Below are 25,568 nucleotides of genomic sequence, written 5' to 3'. Positions count from 1 at the left end.
TCCAATTTATTTTCATGAAAGTGTCTGCTCAGTTTGTTTAAATCAGAAGAATCCCAGATACCAGATGAGATTAAAGTTGTGTGGCTAAAATCATCTCAGATCCTGTCCTTTGGGACAGCACATGATTCAACTAGGGTTTAGATTCCGGTCTGTCCTTAGTCATTTTGATGAGTCTTGGATAAAAGGACAACAGCTGCAATGCAGCAAGAGCAAAACAGGAAGTGGCTCTGCAGAGTGAATCTGTTAAGGAACTTGTTGTCTTGGCACTTAGCAGATGTATATAGTTTTCTAAATGAAGCTATACAAGCAAGATACAATGAAGCGAGGCTGGTAAGTTCCTTATTTTCAAAGGACTACTGTAGGTCAACTGAACCTTTGACAGTATAGAAAGCCCATATTTTTTAATCATTATTTAGTGATGGGAAATGCCATAATGGTTACAGATTATGCTTTCTTTTTTTTTTGACAAAACCATAAAAACTCCATTGTTTCCTATATCCAAGAATAAAATAATGACATGTTTGACACACCGCTTTAATTAATTCAAGTTTAGTGTTATTATTCCTTCTGTGCAAATCCACACATTCTTAATTTCTAATTTTAAAATAGAATTAAGAGTGGTTTGAACAAAGGGCCGTGCCACCGTTCATCTTTGCCAAAAGCAAATGGCCACATCTTCCCATTACTGCACGTTTGGGCACTGCTGTATGTAAACTGCATGACAACAATCAGAGGGTCAGTGTATGGCAAGAAACTGTTTTTATTATATTTCAGAATGACAAATAGTTATGGACATTACTTTTGTTGTTCCAATACACAAGCAAATCTGCATGGACAATCATTAGGTAGATGAAAACCAAATAAAATAATTTGTACACATTTTTACAATACATACTGTAAATCCTTACTGGCTAGAGCAATATGCATTATGCAGGAAGGTATTGCTATTCATATAGTACAGCTAATTACAGTTTATATGAAAAAAAAGCAAAAATAAGTTATTTAAATATCAATTACATATACAGAATGTGCAACTTCTGCTAAGCATTTCATATATGTAATTAAGAATTTAGTTTTGTAAGACTGAAAAAACAAACTGGAAGTAACTGGAGGTTAACTCAGGAATGGTTATTAAACTTGGCATTGGGAACTCAGTACTAAAAGGAAATACCAGCATAACCCATTGAAACCCTTTACAATACCTGACAACAAATGTCCATTTGAGGACCTGTGAACAAGTGTAGCCAATTCTGCCTATAAAACTGCTAGATTTACCATCTAAAGTGCATGTACAGTGTCAATATTTTCATTCTTTACAGAACACTTCTTGGGGCATTTACCTGTTTAAATGTGACCCCAATCCTCACTTTCCCAGAGCACCACTTTGATTGAGAAGAGAAAAAAGGCATCCAATATCTATCAAGTGCCCACTGCAAAAAAACAGCTTTTAATTGAGAAATAACAGCTGGCTACATGTTTAAAAATCAAATCCATGGACTACGTCTACAGCTCAGTTCTGGCTATGAAAGATATAACTGTTATAACATGAAGAAAACACACACACTCACACACACACAAGGAATATTTGTTTGCTCCTTTTCATGCAGAACGCGCAACTGAAAGAGTAACAAGTTTCTGGCTATTTTATGTTCTTGGACCAAAAACTTCCACCATCTGACCACACTCAGTGCTTCCCTGAATATCAAGACTTGTTTGTGGAATGTGGAGGTCAACTTCACATCTGATGTGTCAGTTTGCTTTTACCGTTTTTTTCCGCTCGGTTTGACAAGGGTCCAATTTTTCACTGGCATTGATTTGAAGTTTAAAATGCTCCCAAAAGAGCTTATTATACAGCTACAATTCAAGCTCCTCAACATAGCAACCAAAAGTGTAGACAGCCCAATAAACTCCAGATATGAAAGACCAGATGCCTGTGTCTTAGAGGGCCTTTTCAATTGCTTCTGCTTCCCTGTCTCATAACCTTTCAGCAAAAAAGCACAGCGAATGTGTTTCAGCATGGTCCGTGGGATGATGTCTCTGAGCGTCACTAGAATAATCCCTTCGAAGCATGTTCTGCAGTCCATATATCCATATGTCACCAAAATGAGCCTGCTGTGTTTGTGCATTCAAAAATATCTCTGTTCTCAGAAACGTTCGGGACATTAAAGGCTTGCACCTTTGGCACAGTTCTGTCTCCATCATCGTGTAGTAAAAACTACAGCCTGCACTATTTCTTTTAGCTATTCATTCATAATGGTAAGGCAACTAAAAATGTCCTTTTATACACAGGGGAATGTATTGTTTCAGTGAGAGCTGATTGTGATTACAACAACAAAACAAAGCCTTCTGTAAGACTTGATATTAGAGCAAAGTGTGCATCCAAGATATGCTGTGAAATAGGAGATACAGCAAGATATAAAGGTGGGGTGTCAGCTGTTTCAGCTCAGATATGACCGAGAGCTGGCCTCAAAAAAGGCAGTAACATTCAAAAAGCAAACACAAATTTCAACATATAGATCATTTTGAAATTAAGATGTGCTTTATGCTATAATACAGAAACATGATACAAAATAAGCCACCTGTTATCCACTGTTTGGTGTCTGCATTCAGTTGATTTAAAGTCCAGATATTGCCCTCAAATTATGCTTCCTTGTCACAAGAGATGAAAATGATCCACTCTTGAAATACGCAGGAAATAAACCATCTTTCTGGAAGGAAAAAGGAATTCATTCAACAAAAGAGTGTGCTATCCTCTGTCAAGGCATATCCAAGTCTTTATTTCAAGACTTTGGGGGTGTCCTCAGAATGGAAGCCATCCCGCTGAGTGAGTCAGTCTTGTCTTTTTTTTTTTTTCTTTTTTTAAAAGGCATTTGATATCTTGTCTTGGCTGTTGGGAGAAACTCCCTAATGCCGTAAACATTTAAGAAAAGACAAAGTTAAAAAGAGAGAAAACCACAGAGGAGGGTAGCTCGCGTCGGGTCTTTTGACATGTGCAGGACAGGAAGGACTATAGTGCTGTGGTGACACATGCGGTCTCTCAGTCCTGGGGCCTGATGGTCATGTTTAAATGAGATGATACTGACCACTGTGTTACTTCCACCGACATCATTCCTGCACCTCTTTGTGTGAGTTGACCAGTCGGGCCTCACTGATCAGGCGGCGGAGGTGTCTTTCATTCCGCACCCCAGCTTCCCACACATTGCTCTCTGTTAACAAGGCCACACGGCTCAGAGTGTCAATGCCTGCCGCTGCCAGAGATGGGGCATACATGGGCAAGCCGATGGAGATTAACCAATCAGATACTGTGCTGATGTTGCTCAAGGGTACAGGCTTCCGGCACATTTCTGTCAAACCTCCAGAGGGGATCTGAGTGACACAGTGAGATAGAAAGTCATTGGTGTTAGAGTGGTTCTAATCACGATCGTGTATTATTAAACCTACATTGATCTATGGTGACACAAACGTTGCAAAATCATTAAAAGACTGACTTTATTGCATCTGTGGTAAATTTAGAATACCTAGCAACTGTAATCTTTTGCTGTATTTATCTAGTTTGAAATCTATCCACAGCAATCTTATCTACAGCAATGGTTGTCTTACAGCCATGCGGTGTTGTTTACGGAGCTCTTTGACTCTGAGCTGGTCCATGGTGGAGACCACGTCTTTGACAGGCTGCTCCAAGTCCTCAGAGTAACGCTGTACCAGCAGCTGAGGAATGCCAAATTTTCCATGCTGGATGGGGGAAGAGGAAAGAGACATGTTAAATATGGCTATATGGAAAGAGGAACACATTTAAAACGTACAAATCTTTTCCAAAACAAAACAAAAAAAACAGTATCACATGTTGGCCGACATGTGGGAGAAGCTTGACTTTAAATCATGCAGCCTGAGGGCTGATTATTCATGAATGAAGAAGATGAATCACATTGAAATAGTGGCCAGACTTTTAAATGGGATAAAAAAACTATTTCAGTATTTATTTCTGCCTCTTAATACACCAACCCTCTTTCACTGAAACTAGACATATCAACATTTACAAGACATCAGATCTGACTAGGGATTTTATTGCAAGTACTCATTCTGCTCAGGTCCTATGAGCACTTGCCCTTGTTGTTCTTCTTTTTGTGTGCACATCTGAGGTGATGGTTGCTTTTCAACAAGGCCTGGCTTTCGTAAGTTCGACTGGACCAGAACTATTTTGAGTATGAAAGGACGGGATGATGGAGGGGAAAAGATTTGAAGCTTCTCAGTAGGTCAACTAGAATCACTGTGCAGTACTGTGGGAAGTTCTTAAATACTGGTCAGCTCATAAAACTACTCTCACAGTAAAATGGGCTAAATTGCTCATTAAATTACATGAATGAGTTGAGACACTAATGGCACAGGGCCCGCTCTCACGCTGATGCTACAACAGCAACAAAGAGCTTCTCAAGTCCCTGCCAATCCACCTACGATAAACAGAAATCCAGCAGAGCTGTGCTGTGGTCTTAGGCACTATTTCTCACCTCATTCCTTGACACCACTGACTGTTTGAATACCCGTTGTTTCTCTGCCAATGTCGGGGGCTCCGCCATGTTTTAGGGGCCGAGCCCGGGGTCTGGCGAGTGCCAAAAATTTTTATAACACCGTCTGCCTTCAGTAAGATTCAGCCCATAAAGTTAACAGTCTAAACCGCATCATAGTCAGACTGAAGCCAGAGTCTTTCCTCCTCTGCTCCAGGCAGCATATTTATTATTGCTCATACACACACACCCCCACACACCATAACTCAGAAATAAATCCCCTAACACATAAAACGGCATCTGAACACACTCACAGACTTTAGACTCCATTTGTGTCTATTTATAAACAAAATTAGTTCTTAAAGCAAGCTGCTGATTTCATTAGCGTAAACACAGAACAATTTGGAACCAAGCTTCAGTAAAATTATGACTGAGTTAAGTTAGGCATGTTACAGTACTAAACCAGAAGAGCCTGACGCCAGACAAGTATAGCCCTGAGGTGTCTGAGAGCCCTAATTTTCACATTAACTATAAAAATATGGCTTGAAATACAGTTATGCTCTAATTACTATATGACTTTATCTGTTTACTGCTCAAAACATCCACAAATTAAAAAGATCAATTACTGTAAGAATCCAATTTTAACTCTTTTCTCCTCACAGCAGTGGATTGTCAGATTTACAGTATTCTTAAAGTGTTTGTTAAAGGTAATTTCCCATTTAAATAACAAGGAGATGTTCTTGTCTAATGTTGCATTGCTGACCTTGTCAGAGTAAGGCTCCTCAGTAAGATCAATGCCCTCGGCCAGCAGTCGCTGTTCCAGGAGGGTGAGCAGGTCAGGACTCATCTTGGTGTGTGAAACCTTCCTCGTAACTGCCATTTTACCCCCAAGATCCGAGAGCCAAGGAGGCTGCACTGCTGGTGGAGTGCCTGATTCTTCGCCCAAGGATGATGCAGATGAGGTGGCACATGGACTGGCTGGCGTACTTGGGGTCTTGGGAGGAAGAGCAGGGGCACTGAGGATGGGGCTGGGGCTGCTGCTGCGGATTATGGGGCTGCTGGGTTGGGAACGGTTGAAAGAATGGGAGGGTGAGGCAGAGGGGGATGGTGTGGAAGGCATGGAGAGAGGTGGGTGACGCAGGCCATTGGCTAGCCTTTCTTTTGATTTCTTGGCGGGAACAGGAGGCGGGATGGGAGGCTTTTTGGGATGAGTCCGAATGACCCTCTCTCCACTTGCACTAGAATCAGGAGGACTTGGAGTGGGACTTGAAAGAGATTCTGGAGAGTTGGAGGACTGGGTTGTTGGACACGGGGAGCGAAGAGGCAGCTGGGAGGGGATGGGTGGTCTGTCAGCCCTTCCTTTTGGACTCACTGTCGGACTCCCATTTTGGCCTGGAAAACTCTCCTCCCTATATACCTTGATGGGACTACTGCTGCCCAATTTAGGTACCTCCTTGGTGGGTTTAAGCACCACACTCGGATCATCTTTCTGCTCAGAGTTCTCTTCCCAGTGCAGATCTCCCAGAGAGTGGGAACGTTTCCATGGTCCGGTGGGCTCTGGGGGACCATCAAGGTCCTCACAGCTGCGGCTGGCCGGGATGGGGGACTTTCTTTGGGCTTTACGCAGACCCAACAAGTTGAAGCCCTTCAGGGAGGGCTTGATGAAGAAGGGCTTTGGGAACTTTGCACGCTGGTTTTTGCTGTTCTGCTGCAAAGCCTCTGTAGAAAGGGTCATGGGCAATGTTGGGTAGTCTGGAGACTGGAGCCCAGCTGAAGAACGACTTGAACGGGACGCTTTCCTGCTCTTACCTGCAAGGAAGAAAAAAAAAAAAGGTACTCTCTTACAATTTCTTACAGCCATGGCTCCCTTTTGTGTCCTCTATTTTATGTTTTTCTATTCCTTATAAAGTCTTGGACAAAAATATAACTACGTGGTGAAAAATAACATGCATGCATGACACAAACCCTTTCTATTACTGGAAAGTAAACTGTCTGCACCAGTTATTTCAAATGGTCTTTAAAAAGTCGTTAAAAAAAGACATTAAAAAAAAATTCAACCCAAGATAAGCTCTGCATTCTTGTTGTCCCCAGGCTTTTCTGTGAGCTGCATTATGCAGCAGAAACGTATATGAAGGAGTGCTTGACTGAACACTGGGACAAGATAAGCTTTTTGACTCATGGTCTAACTTTCCGACTGATCTATTGATATCAGAACAGAATTCCAAATATAGATATCTGGATGGATTACTTTATGGAGAAAAAAGGAACGAAAGGATGTAGAAACTTACCAGCTATCCTTCGGTTTACAGAGCAGAATGGATGGATGAAATGGAGGAGAGCCATACAGTATGACTTAGCAAAGAAATTAAACAGTGGCATGACAGAGATAAGTTCAACAGAAGGATTGTCAAGAAATGTTACGACAGTTTCCAGATGTGTTCAAATGTTAGCTATGATAATTTAGGTACACGTGGCCAATATATTTAATCACTTAACATTTCCTGCAGATGCTGTGTTTTCTTACGGATTATCTTTCTTCACATATGAAATAAAGAGAATAGCGTCCCTCCAAATTGAAATGCACTGTAAGTTGAGTGGGTGTGGTCATTTAAAGACTTCTTTTGGCAAATTTGTTATTGAATAAGTGCTATTTTCTCATCAGTTGTATATTTTTGAATTTGACTGTTAAAATGCATCTTGTATGGTGACTTGTATCTTGTAGAATGTGACAAACTTGACCAACTGCAGAGTAAGATAAAAAAAAAAAAATCTAAGATTAATTAATTCAAGTAACTGACATTTAGCTATATCGAGTTAATATCATATACCTAATATCAATAACCACCTTTTACGTAACTAATCAATACATGACCAAATTATGTGTGCGTATTAAAGTCTTGAGTGACTTCAGAAGTTTGTTGTGAGGACGAATTGCTACATCTGATGACAACAATGAGACATGTAGATTAAAAGAAAAGTTTATTGAAAAAAAAAAAAAAAGTGCAGATGTTCAGAGCTCCACAGGGACTTCACCTGCATCGTTCAAATCTAAATCAAATGCTTCCTTTTAACAATCCTCCCCACCAATAAATGTCTGAAATATTCATTAGTATAGGCAACAAGTCTATGCATTTGTACAGAGAGCGGAGCTGTGGAACCCTGAACCAGCAAGAAACAAGCAGAATGTTTTCTACATGTTATGCAGCTAATCTATGAACAGTTTAGTGGCATGAAAGAAAGAACAGACAAAAAAAAGAGAGAAAAAAAAATCAAACAAGCAGCACCAGAGTCCCTTTTATTATTTAAGAGAAGTTGTTTTATTGCACAACTTTTATTTCTACTGTGGCAAACTGCACGCTTCACTGTTGCACCTGAATGAGCGGCATTACACAGAAAGAGGGAACCGGTACTTACACCGGAACCATACAGACACGGAAAAAGGACAAAGCAGTGATTCATGAGTTATGGAGCTGTTAAAAGAATGTTCTGAGTGAAAGACGGTGACATATGCAGAGAGATAGGACAGTCTGAAGAAGTACACACAGACAAAAAAAAAAAAAAAAAAAGAATAATAAAAAAATCTAAGATATAAGACTTCAATAAACTTTTAGGAACTGAACTCTACACTTTCAAAAACTTTTCATCCACATCATTTTAGGCACGTACTGTATCATTGTGCAATATAGTCATGATAAACTCAAGCAAAGGGACATCTTGACATGGTGAAAAGACTAAATGGCAGCACTGATCTATCACCCAACTTGTACATTTGTTTTATTAGCCTATAGAATCATCACTGCAAGAAAATACAAGCATTTACTGAAACTGCTACTCTGCAAGTATTTTTTTTTCTTTTCTGAATGCCAAATTCTGAAAAGACTCAACAGAAATGCTCTCTGAGCTCACATTCGTCTTCCTGGCATCCATCTATGGAACTTGAACCCACAGGTGGACCTGCTAGGAACCCATGTCCACAGCTGGGCAGTGAGTTTGTTCTCATCAGAACAGTTCTGCGCTTTGGGAAAAGTCTCTCCCGCTGCGCTCCCAACATTGTGGGGTGGACTAGGCTTAGTGGTCTGGAGCCTGGCTCCCTCTCAGTTACAACTGGACTGTGGCACTGACGACACAGAACGCCTATAGGGTGAAAAGAGTGGTGAAGAAAGTGGAGTGAAAGCACAGAAAAGGTGTCTTAAAGGTTATTTCTCTAAAGCATCTTCACTAAAAAAGATAAAGGTAGGTAGGTATGGACAGGGGGCAGATTTGACAGCAAAAGGTTGATGGTGATACAAAGGAGTGAGGTGGGCAGGGTGTTAGAAGGGCCAAGCATGGTATGTGAGGGAGCAGGGGGGGAGACCCAGGAAGGAAAATTGGCTAAAGGGTCACTGTGATAAAAGGACAAAGCTAGAGTCGGAGCAGGCTTGAGCTAGACTAATTCTTAATGGGTTTTTGGGTGTTTGTATAGACTAAGCAAAGCGATCATTACCATTCTCAAGATTTTCATTGCTCTCGTAGCATCCGGAGTCCCGTGGGGAGTCTCCCACCAGGCCCCGACCTTCAGACAGCAGCTTCTCCTGAGAGCCTGAAAGGCCACCACGTTCTGGATCACTGCTGCCTGGTCACAGAGAGACACAGCATAGTAGAAATGAATGGTTTGACTATGGCAGTAATGGTAGTAAAACCTACCTACTGTTGTAACTCTTTTGTTCCTCCGGCCATCAGGCTGTACAACAGCTCTCAGCGATGGCACTTCTGAATTTCACTGATCACTTTATATTTTTAAACTGTTTTCTTTTGAAATTGTTTTTTAAATTCTTAGATTGTTTTTAAAGTGTTTATAATTGTATAAACATTTTTATTGCTTTATTATGTCTGCTACTGGATGCTTGAATTTCCTTCGGGATCAATACAGTATCTATCTATCTATCTATCTATCTATCTATCGTATAACTCTTTGCCTCTTCTATCTTTGACTTCATATAGACATAACTTTGAATTTTGGTTGGTTATACAGCTGAAAAGCTAAATGGATCACTGTGACACTATGTTTTGGTGATTATGAACATTTTGTGATTAGACTGTGCTATTCTTTCAGTGTATATAGTCAAATATACTCATGGAAACACAGAGTGTTTCTTCACACCTCGGTCTAAAATGTATAGATCACATGCTTTTCAGTCTCCTTACTATCATATTCCTGTAGCAGCTCGACAGCAGTGAGAAGCACAGCTCGGTGCTGAGGATCTCTGATGTTCAGCTCATCCAAGTCCTCCTCTTCCAGCAGCTTGAACGTGTCCAGGTCCTCGTAGCCGTTGAACAAGAAAGTGGGCATGTGTTCCTGTGGAAAATAGAGTGAACTTAAGAAAAATACACTTTGGATCCGAGGCATAGCACATGTGACAAGTGTGGATAAAATAGTCATGGCAGGGTAAAGAGGAAAAAAACTGGACTAGTCATCTGCTCATAATTTCCGACCCACAATGTGTACTTTTAAACCTCTGGTGAGCCAAATCTAAACTGCTACTTTGATTTTTAGATGGCATGTCATCACTTTCAGCTAGCCAAGTTATAGCTGCTTTAAATGTCAGCACACTTTGATATGGCACAAGCTTTGTCATTTCGACAGGAATATAAAAGCAAGTTGTGGCAACATTAGCAAACTAGATGCACACATAACAGCATGTGAAATGCATGCTAGCTATGACCAAAATGGCATACGGAAGTTGAAACTTAAACCCACCCACTTAATGTGAGAACAAATGGGTGGGTTGCGAGAATCACATCAAAGCAATTTTAACCACGGAAGAAAGTAGAACAAAAACCACCCCCGAGTCATTGTGCTATCTGAGATGACATAAAAATAAATTTATACGATACACCCTGCGTGTGAATGGAAAACCTTTCCGGCACCATCAGTCAAAGCACTCGTAACTTTTTCTACTTTTATTCTAGGTTTGTGTGACCCACACATTTTGTTGGACCAGTACATAGACTGTGTGTCACCAACAAGACTGTCCGCGCCCGACTCATGCAGGGCCAGACGGGAATGGCGCCCCTCCCCGGCCCCGGAGGGTCGGAGAAGGAGGGAGAGAGGAAGGGGGCCGACGGAGCAGTCGGAGGAGCTGCGCCGGGCAGGTCCACACGTCGCACCGGGCTTTTGGTGGAGTCCACAGTGGAGAGCAGTGTGTATCTGTGCCGTTTCTACTGGATGACGCAGGACTAAACAGAGGACCACCATCGAATACAAACACAGGCAGCTGCGTCCTCTCACTCAAAGAATATTTTCTCCTTCTGGCCAGTTGAACTTAAACACATTACAAATCTGAAGGTTACTTGGCAGAGAGTGCACAGGCCAAAATGAGCAGGGATGTGGAGATTTACACTCTACAAGCACTTGTTAACCCGATGTTGGCGGAGCATTTTCAGAAGAAGAAGAACGCTTCCTCTCTGGTGTGTCACTCATTTCTTTAAATTCATGTAGCCTGTCAAAATATGTTTCTAAGAGGATGGAAACTTGAGAAAGGATCTCAGAAAAAGCTGAAATTGATTTAAGTACTGTAGAGGACTGCCAACAAACAAATGAGGAAACCAAAAACTTCTGGAATATCGGGTCCCTCTCTATCTTGTCTCATAAGCATAAGATTCATAAAAAAAGGAAAGTCTGACCTCCTTTCAGTTAACTTGCAATAAGGCTCATGTCAAAAAGATAGTTGTATTAAAAATGTGTTTATCTCAGTTTACTTAATCAACAACACACAAGCAAGGAAGGAGCATTTCAAATAAAAAAGTAAGAGAATACACACTGAAAATCGGAAGCTCTTGCACGTTTTGTGTGTGTTTAGGCTAACTTTACACGGAAACGATCTGAAATCAAAACGCAAAAGTGGCGTTTCGTTTTCACTTTTAAATCTGCGTTTAGACGAGCGTTTTAGGGTGAAACTCTGCGTGCATACGGAAACGCAAAAGTGTGTGACGTTTCATTATCGATGCAGTAAACACGCCAGATGGCAACACTATCAAGACCAAGTCTTTCTACCACTCCATTCATGAAGTTATCCCACCACTGAAGTCCTCACAGGTCTCACCCACAGCTGGCTAGGTCGCCTGCTCTCTCTATGAACTTCAAGAATTTCGAGAACGTAGTTCATATTTTTTGTCTGTTCTTTACTACTCTCTCATCATTGCTGTTATGTAATGAAATGACTCTTGAACGTCAATTACCGCGAGTTGAAAGTCCGCAGGGACGGACATGTTGATAGCCTACTGATGTGTTTCCCACGGTTTCCTGGCTTGTCACGTCATTTCTATGTGATGAGAAACGCAGTTTTGCGTTTTCATCGTTTACACGGTGGCGCGACAGTGGAGCGTTTTCAAGAATTCCACTCTGGAGGGCGTTTTCACTTTTTTGCGTTTTCATGCCCCCAAAACGCTGTTTCCATCTAAACGATATAGTGCATCCGCAAAAAGGTTTTGCGTTTTTAACCCGTTTTCGTTTCCGTGTAAACGGCCCCTTGGTCTAACTTGCCGATACCAGGAATCTGGTGGCGACCAAGAGGACTTTAGTACTTTGATGCAATTTTAACAAGCAGATTCACAGCTTAGCAACAGAAATCTCCTGGGACTCGGTTATTGAGCTGGCCAGAGACAAAAACAGACAACCCACAGAAAGAATCTCTCTCTGTCTGAGGAAGTGAAGCCTGCTGCCTGCCAGGGTGGGAGAGGATGATGGCGAGCTCGGAGCAATGTGTAGGATTTGATGAAAGATCCAAGCCTTTTGCTGGGGTGTGGTCGTCACAACGGGGGCGTTAATGTTTGTGTGCCGGTGTCAAATCAGACATCCTAAGCCATACAGCCTGTAATTGGGTCCGCTATATTTGTCTTTTTTAAAAATATTTTGTTTACTTCAAAAGATTTTTTCTCTGTCTGGGTGATGTGCCGGATGGGTGGGGCTTTTTCAAGTTAGGCCACAAACGAGTTGATTTGTGAATTGATCTGACAGTAATAGGTCAAGGATGTGTGAAATCTGCATTGCCTGGTGCTGTACCTTGAGGTTGATGCGCTCCAGCAGGTCCTCCACTGATGAGGGTTTGGGTGGTCGACCCTTCCTCCTCCTCCTGACAGGCCTCTTAGGCTTCTCCTCTTCTTCGCTCAGCACATCCACATATATGAACTTAAAGGTGCCCACTTTGTTATTGAGCAACCCCATCCATGTTCCCATGGGTGGCTTACTGATGATGTCAATCACATCCCCTCTCTAGACAGTCACATAGAAAACACAAGTGTTACCTGACCCAGGCATTTTGAATAGTATCCTCAGGGTTTTTTAGATTTCTTAGATCTAATTATTAAAGCTGGCTGTACTGAAAGTCCTTTGTCCGACTTTGTCATACATTAAGGGTTAAAATCTACCCGATCACATCTGTACAGCTGAACTGTGATCATTTTAGGGGGAAGTTACATGACACTGACTTTGACTGTAGGCATAGCTGAAAGTAAAGTTTCTCAACCTTCAGTTTGAGGGAGTCGGAGTCATAGGGGCTGGGAGTGAAGTCTGTATGGACTCGGGCACGGCCACAGAACGGTCCTCTGTACGGTGGCTCCTCATCATCTCCATCTTCTGACTTCACACTCTCTCTGTTGCTGGCTGATGAGTCAGTGGTGCTCACCGTCTGACCGCCTGGACAAATAGACAGAAGTGTGAAAAATCCGTACACAAGCCATAAAGCGGCTGCCGATAAATTCACGATGGCCACTTTCTACAAAAAGAAAAGAAAACAGTAATTAACAACAGCTAACAGAGTTTTCTCATGGACACAGACAATCCTGACAGACTGTCCTCAAACCATCTGTCATCTCGCTGTAATAAAATGCCTCAAAAATGTTTAGAAAGACAGCTTAGAAGTCATAATCAGTGTTTATTTTGTCCAGCTCTAAATTTCTCTGCATTTTTGTGTCTGCAGCGAGTGAAAAATATTAACGAGCCACTTGTACACTGTTGACATCTAGAAATGTAGAGGATTTGTTGTTTTTGTATCTTCTGTGGCTCTGAATCACTGACAGTCAGCCAAGACTTCTGTTCAACCTAAGCTTTAAGTGATGGAAGGCATTTCATCCACAGAAAACAACAACAAGTTGTTTCAAAATGATTTGGTATTTATGTAATGCTAGAGGCATTTGAAGCAGCCATCAGCAAATGCTACCAGCACCTTCCTGTTTGATTTTAAAATCTATATAAAACTTCTGATGTTCTGACATTTGTAGTGATGCCCAACAACTGTATGACTGTGCCATAATCCTTCATATGTGTATTAATTAAAGGACCTTGAGTGGGTAAATTAAAAGCCATTCTTCTTTCTTCAAAATATTAGAAAACATAAAAGTTACTGTTTTAGAAAAATGATCATTTTGAAAGAATTGATTTACTCATTGAACTCTGTCCGCTGAGTGAGCTGCGCAGGCTTTCCACCGAGCCGCCGGCCTTAAGCTTCGGTTTCTCCAGAGAGTCCGTGTCTGGCAGAGGGGATTGTGGGGAACCGGGGGTTCCATCCGGACTGGACTGAAACATGGAAATGGAGGGGGAGATACAGATGAGTTATGACAGAACACAAGGGGAAGAAACAAAAAAAAATGTTTATGGATGAATGGTTGGAAGAGATGAAAAGCATATTTGAGGTAGAAAGAAAGGAAAAAAAGACATGGCGGGAGATCACAGGTGAGGGGTGTGATAGGGGCTGTTAACATAATTTTCATCTCCAAAACAGATGCACGAATACAAAACTGATTTATTAGCAAACATTTTAACAGAAGAGAAGAAAAAAGGAAAGATAGACCTTCAAAAAAAATGTTTTTTTTTCAAATAACATTTTTAAATCATATCATACCTATTAAGCACAAATAACATTTGACTTTGTTCAAAAGTTTTCATTTAATAATTAGATCATTTCTAACAATGCCGAGAACCAATGTACTGCGTCCTCATTTGCTGTACATGTTCCAAGAATCCACTAGGTGGCACTGTGGTCAAGATAATGGCTGCCACGCTCTGACAGCTGGTGGAACATAACTGCATTTAGTGAAGTTTTGTTTCCCGGTATACATTTAAGGTACTTCTGTACAGTACAGTCCGAGTTGGGTCAGTTCTTATGAAGCTCTCTACTAGAATATTGTGGTTTCTAATCAACATTTATCTGGTGGCTTTAGTTACAACTGAGGTGATGTCTGTAACCAAATTTAATATTCAGTTTTTACATGTTCACTAGATGAAACAATGATTGTGCTGCAATCTGTTTGGCTATAATGTTCTTAATCTGGTTCGTGTTAAGAAACCAGTGCACCTCTTTTCTTTACAACATTGTGATCTTGGCCTTCCCTACAAGCCCCAAGGATTATAGGAGTCTGACAAGGAAAAAGGTGTAAGTGCATGTGATGCAACATCCATTCATTCAGGAAGAAAAACTTTTATATATAATTGTTATAAGTTATACAACTGCAACTGAAATGTGTAGATTGATAAATTAGTCTCATTTTGCAAACCGAGCAAAAATGATCCCCTCCTCTACTTTACATCGCAATAAATTCAACCTATAATTACTCTAAACCAATAACTCATGTGAGGATGTATGGGCCACATTACTGCGAGCATCATGATGTGCATTAATGGTGCATGATACGAGGTGACGTCAAACTGTGAAGCTGGACAAGTGCTGAAGCCACTGAAAGCCCAGAAAAAGTTAGTCCAGTCGGGGTGAGAGGACTATTCCACACTCTCCACTTCCCACCACAAGCGCAAGCTCCGGGGACGATTGCATCACTACATGAGTTCAGCATGAGGTGCACACTCCACCCAAAACACTAGGCCCAAGGAGGGAAGAGCAGAGAGAGAAGTCTTAATAGGGATGGTGTTTCAATGATTTGTGTTTATTCTGTTACTAACAAATATTCCCAACCCACTTACTGCCTGTGGACAGAACATGTGTTTTACGCTTGAAAACACTGAAATGTCCGCACAACATGGGGAGCTTTTCTTTCTTTACAGGCGGCTCACCGTTTCGAGCATTAAATGCATAAACTATTGATGCATTAGCTGCTCTATTCTACATAAAGTGATGGTTCGACTGTTATTATTGTTTATAAATACATCGTTTGTCCCGTGAAGAGGAACACAGTGTTTACTGTAATGCAAACTTCATACAAAATGCAAAAAAAAGAAAAGAAATGAATCTATGTGTCTGTGGAGGTGGGCTCATCTCTAACCTGCTCAGACAGGGAGCTGCTGTATTTCTTCGACATGCGCTTCCTCATAGTCTCCTTCACCGACTTGACTTTCTTGCCCAGTGAGATCCGAGATGTGGTGGGGGATTTGACCACTTCTCTGTAGATTGCTTCCTGGTCTTTATTCTGTGATTAGAAGAAGAAGAAGCGCATGAGAACAGGATGGACGCAGATGAGGACGTTGAGAGAAGCGGGCAGATGGGAATGCATCGAACGCAGGAGCAGGAAGGGTCAAAGGGCAGAGTGATCATAAAAAAAAAAAAGCAGTAAAAACGTAAGACAAAAGGTGATTCAGAGTGACGGGTGGGGGGGTTCAGCCTGTGCTCCTTAAAGCCTTTTGGCTTTTTGCAATCTGCCAGCACTTACATTAGCCTCAGAGACAGAGTTGACCACATGGAGAGCACGGTTGGACAGGTCAAAGCCGCCAAAGCTGCATGTTCTCTGTGGGGGAGCCAAAACACAATCAAATGAGTCACATTCATTGGAGAACCTTCCCACCCACACCCACTCAAGTATACTCACAATGACTCATGCTTGGCACGACACAAGCAGCAGTTTGAATAATGTCCATGGCTGAATGCTTTATATACGTATATATATATGAATATAAATATATATATATGTGTGAGGGCATGATGTCATATGGGACCGTGGACAGCCAACAGACATGATGTAACAAACTATTAAATGAACTCCTTTTAAAAAATTGTGTTACAGTAAGCAAATGAGCTGTTATATTGGTGGCTCCTCATATGCTTAAAACTTAAAGCCCTGGAGAAATAACTGGACTCAGTTAAACCTCTCTTGATGTGTCAAAGCTTAGATAATAAAAATTTTTACAAGCAAACATATATTGTTTTGCATTTCAGCCTGATGCTTGTTTGTTTTGACGTTAAATATGAGAAATGCAAACGTGAACACACACTCTGGTTGATAAGAGCCAACAACACATAATTCTCACCAACATCACTTTCATTAAGAGAACTGTTTCATCTGAAAGGACAAAACTGATTCTTTTTCTAGGCCACCAGTAAATGCTCGACACAAACGAGAACTATGACATGAGAGGAAACTGGATCGGACTTTCTGTATACAAAAAGATGTAGACAGACATTCACAGAAACAGATCTTGGGGATGGGGTGGGGACTCGATGGCATTTCCCTTCTGCTTCACAAGCCATTACTAAACTATTTCACTGGAAGTTTACTGTTTACTGTAGAAGAAGAATCTTCAAGTGAATAAGCACTGCACATTGAGAAAACTGTTATTATATCGCATGTCCACAGCTGCAGTCCACATCACAGCTTCCCAGCAAAAGCAGTTTGGAGAACAGGCATGTTTGAAAAGATGTCCAAAAAGAATGTGATGGCGATGTTCAATGGAATGGACATGCACCCAGAAAACAAATGTCTCTTAGAGATAATTACAAAGAAAAAAAAAAAAAAGCCACATCTGTGAGAGAGGCACGGGCCTTAAAAGAGGACAAAAAGCAACAACAAAAAAAGTGGATTCGGAGAGTTTTTGTATGAGAGAGACCTCCAGTGATTTCACTAAAACACAACAGGATTCAGGTACCCTCAAAGCTGCAGGATAGCTCCACTATGTCACCACTCCCTCTATTTCTATCTCTGAGTCACTTCTGCCGGAGCACACAAGCTATTCATCGGGAAATAAGCAAAGTATTTGCCGTGCGACCAGACTATTTTCAGGCAGGTTCAAAGTGAAACATTATTACAAAATGTACAATCACTGCAGGCTGAGTAAGTTTCTCTTACTTCTTTATGTTTTTAAAGCTATTTTCAGCCCGTATAACATCAATTTGAAAACCGATAGGCCCAAAGACTGTTCAGTCACTGAAGTTGACTGAATGAGGCCACTAATTGAACATGTCTTTGAGGCTATGTGCTGAGCTTGTACAACATTTCCTAGACCCACAGGGATTAATGTGACCGTGTGAGTGCACATGTTCCTCAGGGATCCGACATTCATACCAGGCACTTATAAAACTTAACCTCCCAAGGGGAGCACTACATATTCCGTAATTATTTCATATTTAGCTGAAGTAAAAAGGTTCTAAGCCAAAGGCATTTGCTTAAAGGTCAAAGAGATGGTGTTCCTCTCAGTGCAGTTAGGTCTGAGGCAGGTATGTCAGGTATTATGACGTTTTCAGTACACAGAGAATGACGTTTTCCTTTTTTGTCTATTCCTTTTTCATACACTGTATTAAACATGTAAGTTTGAGACATTTCACCAGCTGTGTCTCCTCTGGCTAGATGCTTTCTGTACCTTTACCTTTAACCTCTGAGCTATTCTGCAACTTTAAAGTACCGAGTCCTGCTCACACGCGGCGGTCGACTTGAACCTCGTGGTCTAAACTCACAGACTTCTGCTGGATGCGCAAGAGCACACGCTTGGTGCAGCGGTCCACACTGGCCGCCCACTTCCTTTCCACTTCGCGGTCCTCCTCCAATAGACAGCGCCGCTCGGCGCGACTGAGGGTAACTGGGCGGACCAGCTGGGCCCAGTTCAGGTGACCGTACAGGCTCCGTTCTACCACATAGGTGATGTTCAGCTCACTGACTGCTGTTCGGCCTCGCAGCCTGCGAGAGGGAAACACCCAGCCCCCTCCCCCGCTTCCAAAACCTTTTGATTTGGCTACGTCACAGCGCGCAGGGGAGGTTGGGGTGACAGACAGGGGGGAGATAGGGGCCTTGGCATTGCGCGAGCGCTGATACAACAGGTGCTTGGTAGAATATGCGTAGTTGGGGTCAGGTTTCCGGTGTGTCCAGCTGCCATGGTGCCGATTGGCAGGTTGATGTTTGGGGCTGCCTTGCGGCCCATCATCCAGGGAGATCAGAAAGCGGGATTGGGAATGGGGTTTGGGACGAGGTTTGGTGAGGCCATAGAAGGCGTAGAGGGCTTCGTTGTTACTTACCCCGTGGGAGATGGAGCTCAGGGCCTTCCTCATCTCGCCATCTGTTGTGGAGCGTGACAGCTTTCCCTCATCATCCAATCCACACCCATCAAGCTCTGAGAAGGAGGAGCCACTGCCTGCCACGCCAGCGATGGAGCCTCCTGGGGCGCTGGAGCCGGCCGGGGTTCTCCTGGGGGGCCGGATGAGTCCGTGGGTACTGGAAGACTTACTGAAGGTTTTCACCAGCTTGTGTCCAGACCAGGTGTCCAGGCTGCTGGAGGATGGGGAGGTTGTCAGGCTGTCTGTGTCTCCATCCAGACAGAGCTGATCATGGGTGAGGGAGGGCAGAGAAGCCTCCTGGGGCAAAAGGGGCTTCTTTAGAACCCCTGTGTACAGAGCGGAGTTGTCTTCACAGCAGGGAGAAGTCTCCAGATTCAGAAAATCTAAAGAAAAAGAGAACAAAACAATCAGTCAGACAGTTTGTCATTTGGGGGCATATAGACTTGAGCAAGCTATCAAGTTATCAAGCTATCCAACTAAAAATTTACAACAAATTCTTGATGTCTGCGTATCAGGCATAGCCATTCACATTCAAAAAGTAATTCAGTTCTTAAAAGAGATTTTTAACTCACAGGTAATACAGTACTAGCATTAAACATCCTGTACATTAAATATGATGCATGGCCACATGGATATAAACAAATGTGGCCAAACTTAAGCTGTGTTGAACTGTAAGATAATATATTTTCTTATTTTCAGACAGAAATACAGACCTTCCGGTGCATGCTTCTTGCCCTCCTCCACCTTGATGAGTTTCTTTCTGACTCGGCGTGTTGAATTGACCAACTTATGAAGCCGTTTGAACTTCACTGAGTCCTCGGATTGCTCATCATCCGACTGTTCACGAGACTGGTGGGAGAGAGAACAGGATAACAGTGGAATAATAAAAGGAACAGTCACTATATTTAAAAAATAAAAAATAAAAAACCTAAGTTAAAGAAAAAAGTAAGGCAAAAACAAAAAAAACAGATACAAGCTCATGGTCTTAACACTGACAAATTATTTAATTTTAAATCTATTAAACAAAGAAAGTATAACACTTTTATACTTGGGATTTATTATGCAACAGATGGGTGCTTGGTTTAGGATGGTAACAACGTTAGTGAGGTGAGAGATGGAGGATTGGAGGGATGGTGGCCCACTGCATTGTATGAGGTTCATATTTTTAACCAACACAGAATGAAATTCACCGACATAACGGTGACACGGTAGATTGAAAGAACTGACTAAATTGAATGGCATTATGGTCCATTTGGCAAAAAGTTGGACTCAGAACTCATTTCTCCAGAGCATAATGAAGTACATTCATTCGCAAGCATCACAAACACACTTACACACAAACAAGCCTATCTCCTCCTGAGCTCCGGCCTCTATGTGTGGTGATCAGCAGAATTTAAATTGTGACACCATCATCTTTATCGTGAATCTCAAACAACTTTATTCGTTTCCATTTGTTGCCGACGTCCCAAGTAAAAACCTCTGTTCTGGTCCCACAGTTGCCACAATGATACTTGCAAAGGGACGGACATGAACACATGCGCATTGCACAATAAGACAGACCAGGTCTACAGGGCTGCGCTCTCTGATAAAATGAAGTCTCATCATGCAGCAGCGAGACCTAAAAAGCTGCAGTCTGCAGAACAAACCACAGGCTCGTTTCAGAGGCTATTGATGTAGAATGCAGAAGGGATGATGTTAACAGCTGGGGCTTGTTTTTGAGCAAACATCTGACAGTATGAAAAAATACAGCACTGCACCACCAAAGAAACATGATGACATTTCATGTCCTGCAGGTATGACTGCGACACAAAACTTTACTAATCATTGCCAAGTTGAAAAAGAAAAAACAAGACGTCAGTCATACAAGTTCATTCTATCAAACCTCGCTCCCTTCACCACCCTCACTCCTTTCAGAGGTGTATGATCAAACATTAGCTTTTCTGTCATGTCAGCCCAGCAGACCAGAGCAAAGGTATTACCACTCATTTGGCCTCTGCCAAAACAGTAGAAATAGGCTCTGAAAACCCATAACTCCACTGAGCCCTCAACCCTGACAATCTCTCAACTGAACTACACAATTCTGGCTGAAGCAGCGACTCCTTTAAACTCCTATTCACTCTAGATTAGACTTGAGAGTATTCATTTCAGAAAATATACGACTCTACTCTGGAGAACTGATAAAAGAGCAAGTAGAAAGGCTGTAAGGTTAGTAGATTGAAAAGTTGGGCTTAGAATCCAATCTTGAAGCTTGGTTTGAAGAGACAGATTTTTGCAGACGAAAGCCCCATTTGTTATATAGATGGAATAACTAATGAAGCACAACTGCCTCAGTAATTTTGAACAATGTGTGACTGAAGGACAAAGAAGTGGAGAATGGAAAAGAAGGTGACAATGATATAAAACTTCTAGCTCGGTCCCAAGGAGCACCATCCATGCAAATGACCAGATAAGCAGGGAAAAGAGACACCCACAGAAAGAGAGCCAAACATATGAGGACATCAATCAAGGAGGGCTAAAAGGCTGCAAATGCAAACAAGGTTAAAGGAATAATTCCATCACCACAATTGCCGTTTTGCCTCGCAAATCACTTTAGGGATCGGTCACATAACTTTAGGGAGTCAAATTTAGAATAACAGGAATCAACAACTGAGCTGCACACTAAAACCTTTGAACAAAAGACAAACTTCGTGCAAAAAACAAAATAGATTATACTCTAAAGAAATATTCTAATTCAGAAAATGAAGAGAACCAGCGTAGGTTCAAAACTTACCGCCTCACTGAGGAAAACAGGCTACCACTTCCTTTACCAACATCCCACAAATAAGACAGAAAACAAGAAGAAAATCCCTAGTGCCTTGACCGCATCCTCACGGACATTTCATCCAAAATAATATCTGTGCGCCTGTGCACATGCTGGCAGATGCAGCCTGTTAGTGAATTCAGCTCAGAGGAATGAGGGACTGTTTGGAAGTGCTGCGCTGCATAACTAGCAGAGAAAAGGCGTGTTGTGCATGGAGAACAATCCAGCGTTTGAGCCCCTCTGACCCTGCCTTGGCCCCTAAATCACTAATGGCCAGCCCTGGAATGTGGGCTCTGATCGCAAGGGTACGACAGACAAGAGAAAGAAAGCATCAGAAAAAAGCCTCACAGCAGTACTGAATACTGCAAATTTCTCAGCTACAAGAATGCACTCTATTCTTATGTTTATGTGTATAAAATAAAAGAAAAACTTTAAGCTATTTGGATTTGGGAATGAGCTAATTCCATTCACAGGAGAAGAGAAGGGGCAGTATGTGACACCATGAGAGACCTCTACAGAGAGGAAATATTTCCTGAAGTGGACAATTTTGGAACTTCGGGCAAGAAGAGATGCAGAGCTACCCCCCTTTTCTGACCTCCGGGACAAGTGTAATGCCTTCATCTTTACTCTCTCGGTCTCCCTCGTTTCCTCTCTGCCTCCAGCACTTGCCTCTAGAGCCAAACTGTGCGTTCCTCTCTACAATACTTCCTCAGTACTGCAACTCTTCAGTCTTCTGTAGTGTTTTTAAAATCCCTAAATCAATCATCTGCCTCCAACAGGAAGCGAGCAACTGGCGGCAGCTGTGTAACACCAGGTTTACCAGACTAATTAATATGATCAGCGTACTTATGCACCCACATCAAAAAGCCAGATAGAGCATAGGATTTGGGCTACGGTTGTGCATGCTGGGAATGGACCTACTTTCCATTTGAAAGGAAATAATCAATCATTACCCCGAAAGAATATTTTAATAAGGATGGTGTGAGAAAACAGTTTTGCACGAGTCCTCATTCATAGTCACTTACTGATTCAGTTACAGTAAGAAAGAGACATGCAGATCTGGTTTCTCTATGGGTACAAGCCATGTATTACTTAAGCGGAAAGATATGAATGCGTAGAAGCCAAGCAAACAAGTCCCTGGAGCATACAACTCCACCTAAATGAAACTGTGATTTTGAAATTTCCTAAGTGGACAGGATCCAAATCCATATCTCAATCATGGCAATGAGGTCAAGTGTCCATTTACTTTAACGACAAGGGAAAAAAATTAATTAACTGAGAGACGGTTTCTAGAAAAAAAGGCAGTAATGTTTATTAAGGAATTTGCAACATGATTCAAAATAGCAACAGCTCATATGTGCTGGGATTTATTTTCAGAGTGATTGGAATTTCTGTGTTTGGATAAATTCACTTCCTGTAAAAAAAAAAAAAAAAAAAAAAAAAAAAAAAAAAAAGAAAAGTGGGTCAGTGTACGAGACTGTCTGCCTGCCTGCATGTTACACCCCCATCATACTATACAACTGAAAACTAATAAAAACTCACCACTGGTAATTTCCGAATCAGCATTAAGAATGATCAGCAGATGAGTGAATACACACACACACACACACACACACGCACACAGCCCCAGCTCCAGAACTCATAGCATCCATTTCGGAACTGACTTTACAACATGAACCTATCCTCAGAGATCTCAGCACTCTTTATGGTAATCAGGGGAGGTTTTGAATCTCTCTCTCAAAGGATCACAGCTGAAAAAGCCACTCCAAAACAAATCTGCCGCAAAAATGTGGTGTGGGTTATGTCCGCCTCCCCACTCGACTTTCAACAAGTTACAACTTTGACTGATTGATATAAACAGAACTGACCTAAAATTTACATAAGGTGCCCTGTCACTTTGTCGGGACAATTTCCAAATTAGATGTCTTTGTCAGGACTAAACCGATCCAATAAAATATGCATGAACACTTGCAGCAAAATACATAGATCTCATTGCAAATTCAGGAGTCCAGCTTTAGACAACCGAAGGAAGCAACGGCCTGGAATTTTCAAAGGCAACACAGATACCATTAAGCTGCATAATGACATGGTGGAGAGAATATACGTTCAAAAGCGGACCCATTGTAGTTTAGCCCATGAATGAAGAACACAAAGAGAGAGATAGATATAAAGAGAGGAGGTCAAGAGAAAGTTGATTGAGGATGTTCGAAGTTAGTTTAAAAGGGAGCTCTACAGGTACAGGTTAATTGTATTTTAATATAGATACACAGCTGGGGAAAGTCATTTTAGTGACATGAATTACATTCAGATAAACCCACACACCAAAGCACACATTTATCCAAAAATGAATAATAAAAACCACTGATCCCCATCACAATCTTCTTGGCTGAAAAATTAAGCTGAAAAGAGAGATTTTTTAAGAGAGGTAGTGGGTCAGATTAAGACTTGGGGGGGTTTGAGAGTATCAGGGAGGGATGTACTTACATTACAGTTTGAGGACTGGTTTAGACTGGGTGCAGATCCATCAGTCCACTCTGCAGTGTCAGTACTGCTGGACTGTCTGTTGAGCTCATACTCCTTCAGCTACATGGAAAAGAAGAGTTTAGAGAGGCAGAGGAACAGGGCAGCGCCACCAGCTGTCACCCAGGATGTTATGTTTCTCTGTATACTAAAAGACCATCGAGAAAAATGAGTTCATTCACAGTGGCATCTATAAAACGTGATGCGGCTTGGGTTTGGTGGATCATCTGGAAAGAAACCAACCATTGGAAAAGTGAGTCCACTTATGGATCTAGAAACTTGTCCCGTTACATCATGGCACTATATTTTCTTACTTCCCAAAAATAACATCTCTTTGACACAATTTTTTCCTACAACAGGTTTAAAAAAACTTCAATATGGTGTTACAATCAGCAAAAGGTTCATTGCCTGAAGAGATGCTGTCGTCTACAATCATACAGAATGATTTTTGACATGTAATATCATGGTCTAGACATGTAGAGGGTGGTTCTATTTACTGTGCCTGCAAATTGTGTGTTTGTATTAAGTCCAAGAGACATCATGGTATGGATCAGAAAAGTGTTGGCATATCAGATTACAGAATATCTGAGTATCTAAGAATGGTACCATGTCTTTCATTCAGCACGGACACAAAAAACCCTTAAATTACTTATCAGTATTTTCTTTTCTGAGCAGGGTCAGAGTTAATCATTACTTTTTTTTGACTGGCTCTGCTTGTCACATCATCTCTAGCCTTATGTATCAACAGTGTACATACCAGTCATAGAGTAACTGATGAGCTCTGATCCCAAACAGGATAGTACTCCAAATGAGTATCCACAGGCCCACAAACAAAGAACACGTGCCACATGTCTAGATCATAATGTTAGTTTATATGCCTATCAGGCACCTTTGTATGAGGTTCAAAGCTTCAATACCTGTTCACACAATGATGGACCTTTTTGTAAGTGGGGTTGTTTCTTGTTAAAAAGCTAACTATGTGGCCACAATAAAAGGTTAGATTTAATGAGATAAGTTGCTTTTGTGGAATAATGAGAAAGAACCTCTAATATAGAGAATGTGATGGTAGGTCACACCATGTTGCATGATGGGACAAAGGTGCCATCTTTTAAGGACTGCTCTCCCATTATGTTCATATAGTGCCACTGTTGCCCGTTTAGTTTTGAGATTAAAATGGCCAAATATAGTACAGACGGGAAGACCTGGAGGAAGCAAAGAGGACCAAGAAGATTATGTTTGATCGGCAGTAAATGAACTGCGCCGCTGAAAGCAAAATCTGGTAACTAAATAAACCAGTATTTTGTCAAAATCTGATCCCCCACCAAAATCAAAATTACATTTTTTTTTAATCCATTTATTAAAGTAAATTGACTACAATACTTATAATCAATTCCAGTTGTTGGATTGTGTGGGAATTGTAAGTCACTTTACTTTTTTTTTTACTTGCAGTGGACAGATATGTATCTATCTGTATATCTATATAGATATAGATAGATACATATC

General features: G+C 41.5%; 1 protein-coding gene across 6 annotated transcripts in view; it reads right to left on the bottom strand.

Annotated features, from left to right (window-relative positions):
• Nucleotides 1-736: 736 nt before the first annotated feature.
• sash1a (SAM and SH3 domain containing 1a) overlaps nt 737-25,568 on the bottom strand; it is a 160,687-nt gene continuing 135,855 nt past the window's right edge. For 3 of the 6 annotated variants that reach the window (XM_075459640.1, XM_075459644.1, XM_075459642.1), the window contains exons 8-20: nt 24,030-24,128; nt 19,459-19,594; nt 18,152-19,128; nt 16,137-16,211; nt 15,753-15,896; nt 13,923-14,055; nt 13,007-13,176; nt 12,544-12,753; nt 9,687-9,837; nt 8,986-9,114; nt 5,266-6,311; nt 3,601-3,732; nt 737-3,366 (exon numbers count right to left, since the gene is read on the bottom strand). In XM_075459640.1, coding sequence (XP_075315755.1) covers nt 3,106-3,366; nt 3,601-3,732; nt 5,266-6,311; nt 8,986-9,114; nt 9,687-9,837; nt 12,544-12,753; nt 13,007-13,176; nt 13,923-14,055; nt 15,753-15,896; nt 16,137-16,211; nt 18,152-19,128; nt 19,459-19,594; nt 24,030-24,128 — 3,663 coding nt within the window. In that variant the 3' untranslated portion in view covers nt 737-3,105. The remainder of the gene's footprint in view (nt 3,367-3,600; nt 3,733-5,265; nt 6,312-8,985; nt 9,115-9,686; nt 9,838-12,543; nt 12,754-13,006; nt 13,177-13,922; nt 14,056-15,752; nt 15,897-16,136; nt 16,212-18,151; nt 19,129-19,458; nt 19,595-24,029; nt 24,129-25,568) is intronic. The other 3 variants (XM_075459643.1, XM_075459645.1, XM_075459641.1) reach the window with 2 other exon arrangements.

The sequence above is a fragment of the Odontesthes bonariensis genome, chromosome 24 (genome assembly GCF_027942865.1).
Source record: "Odontesthes bonariensis isolate fOdoBon6 chromosome 24, fOdoBon6.hap1, whole genome shotgun sequence".
NCBI classification, from domain to species: domain Eukaryota; kingdom Metazoa; phylum Chordata; class Actinopteri; order Atheriniformes; family Atherinopsidae; genus Odontesthes; species Odontesthes bonariensis.
Note: the sequence above shows the minus strand (reverse complement) of the source record. Positions and strands in the feature narration are given on the sequence as shown.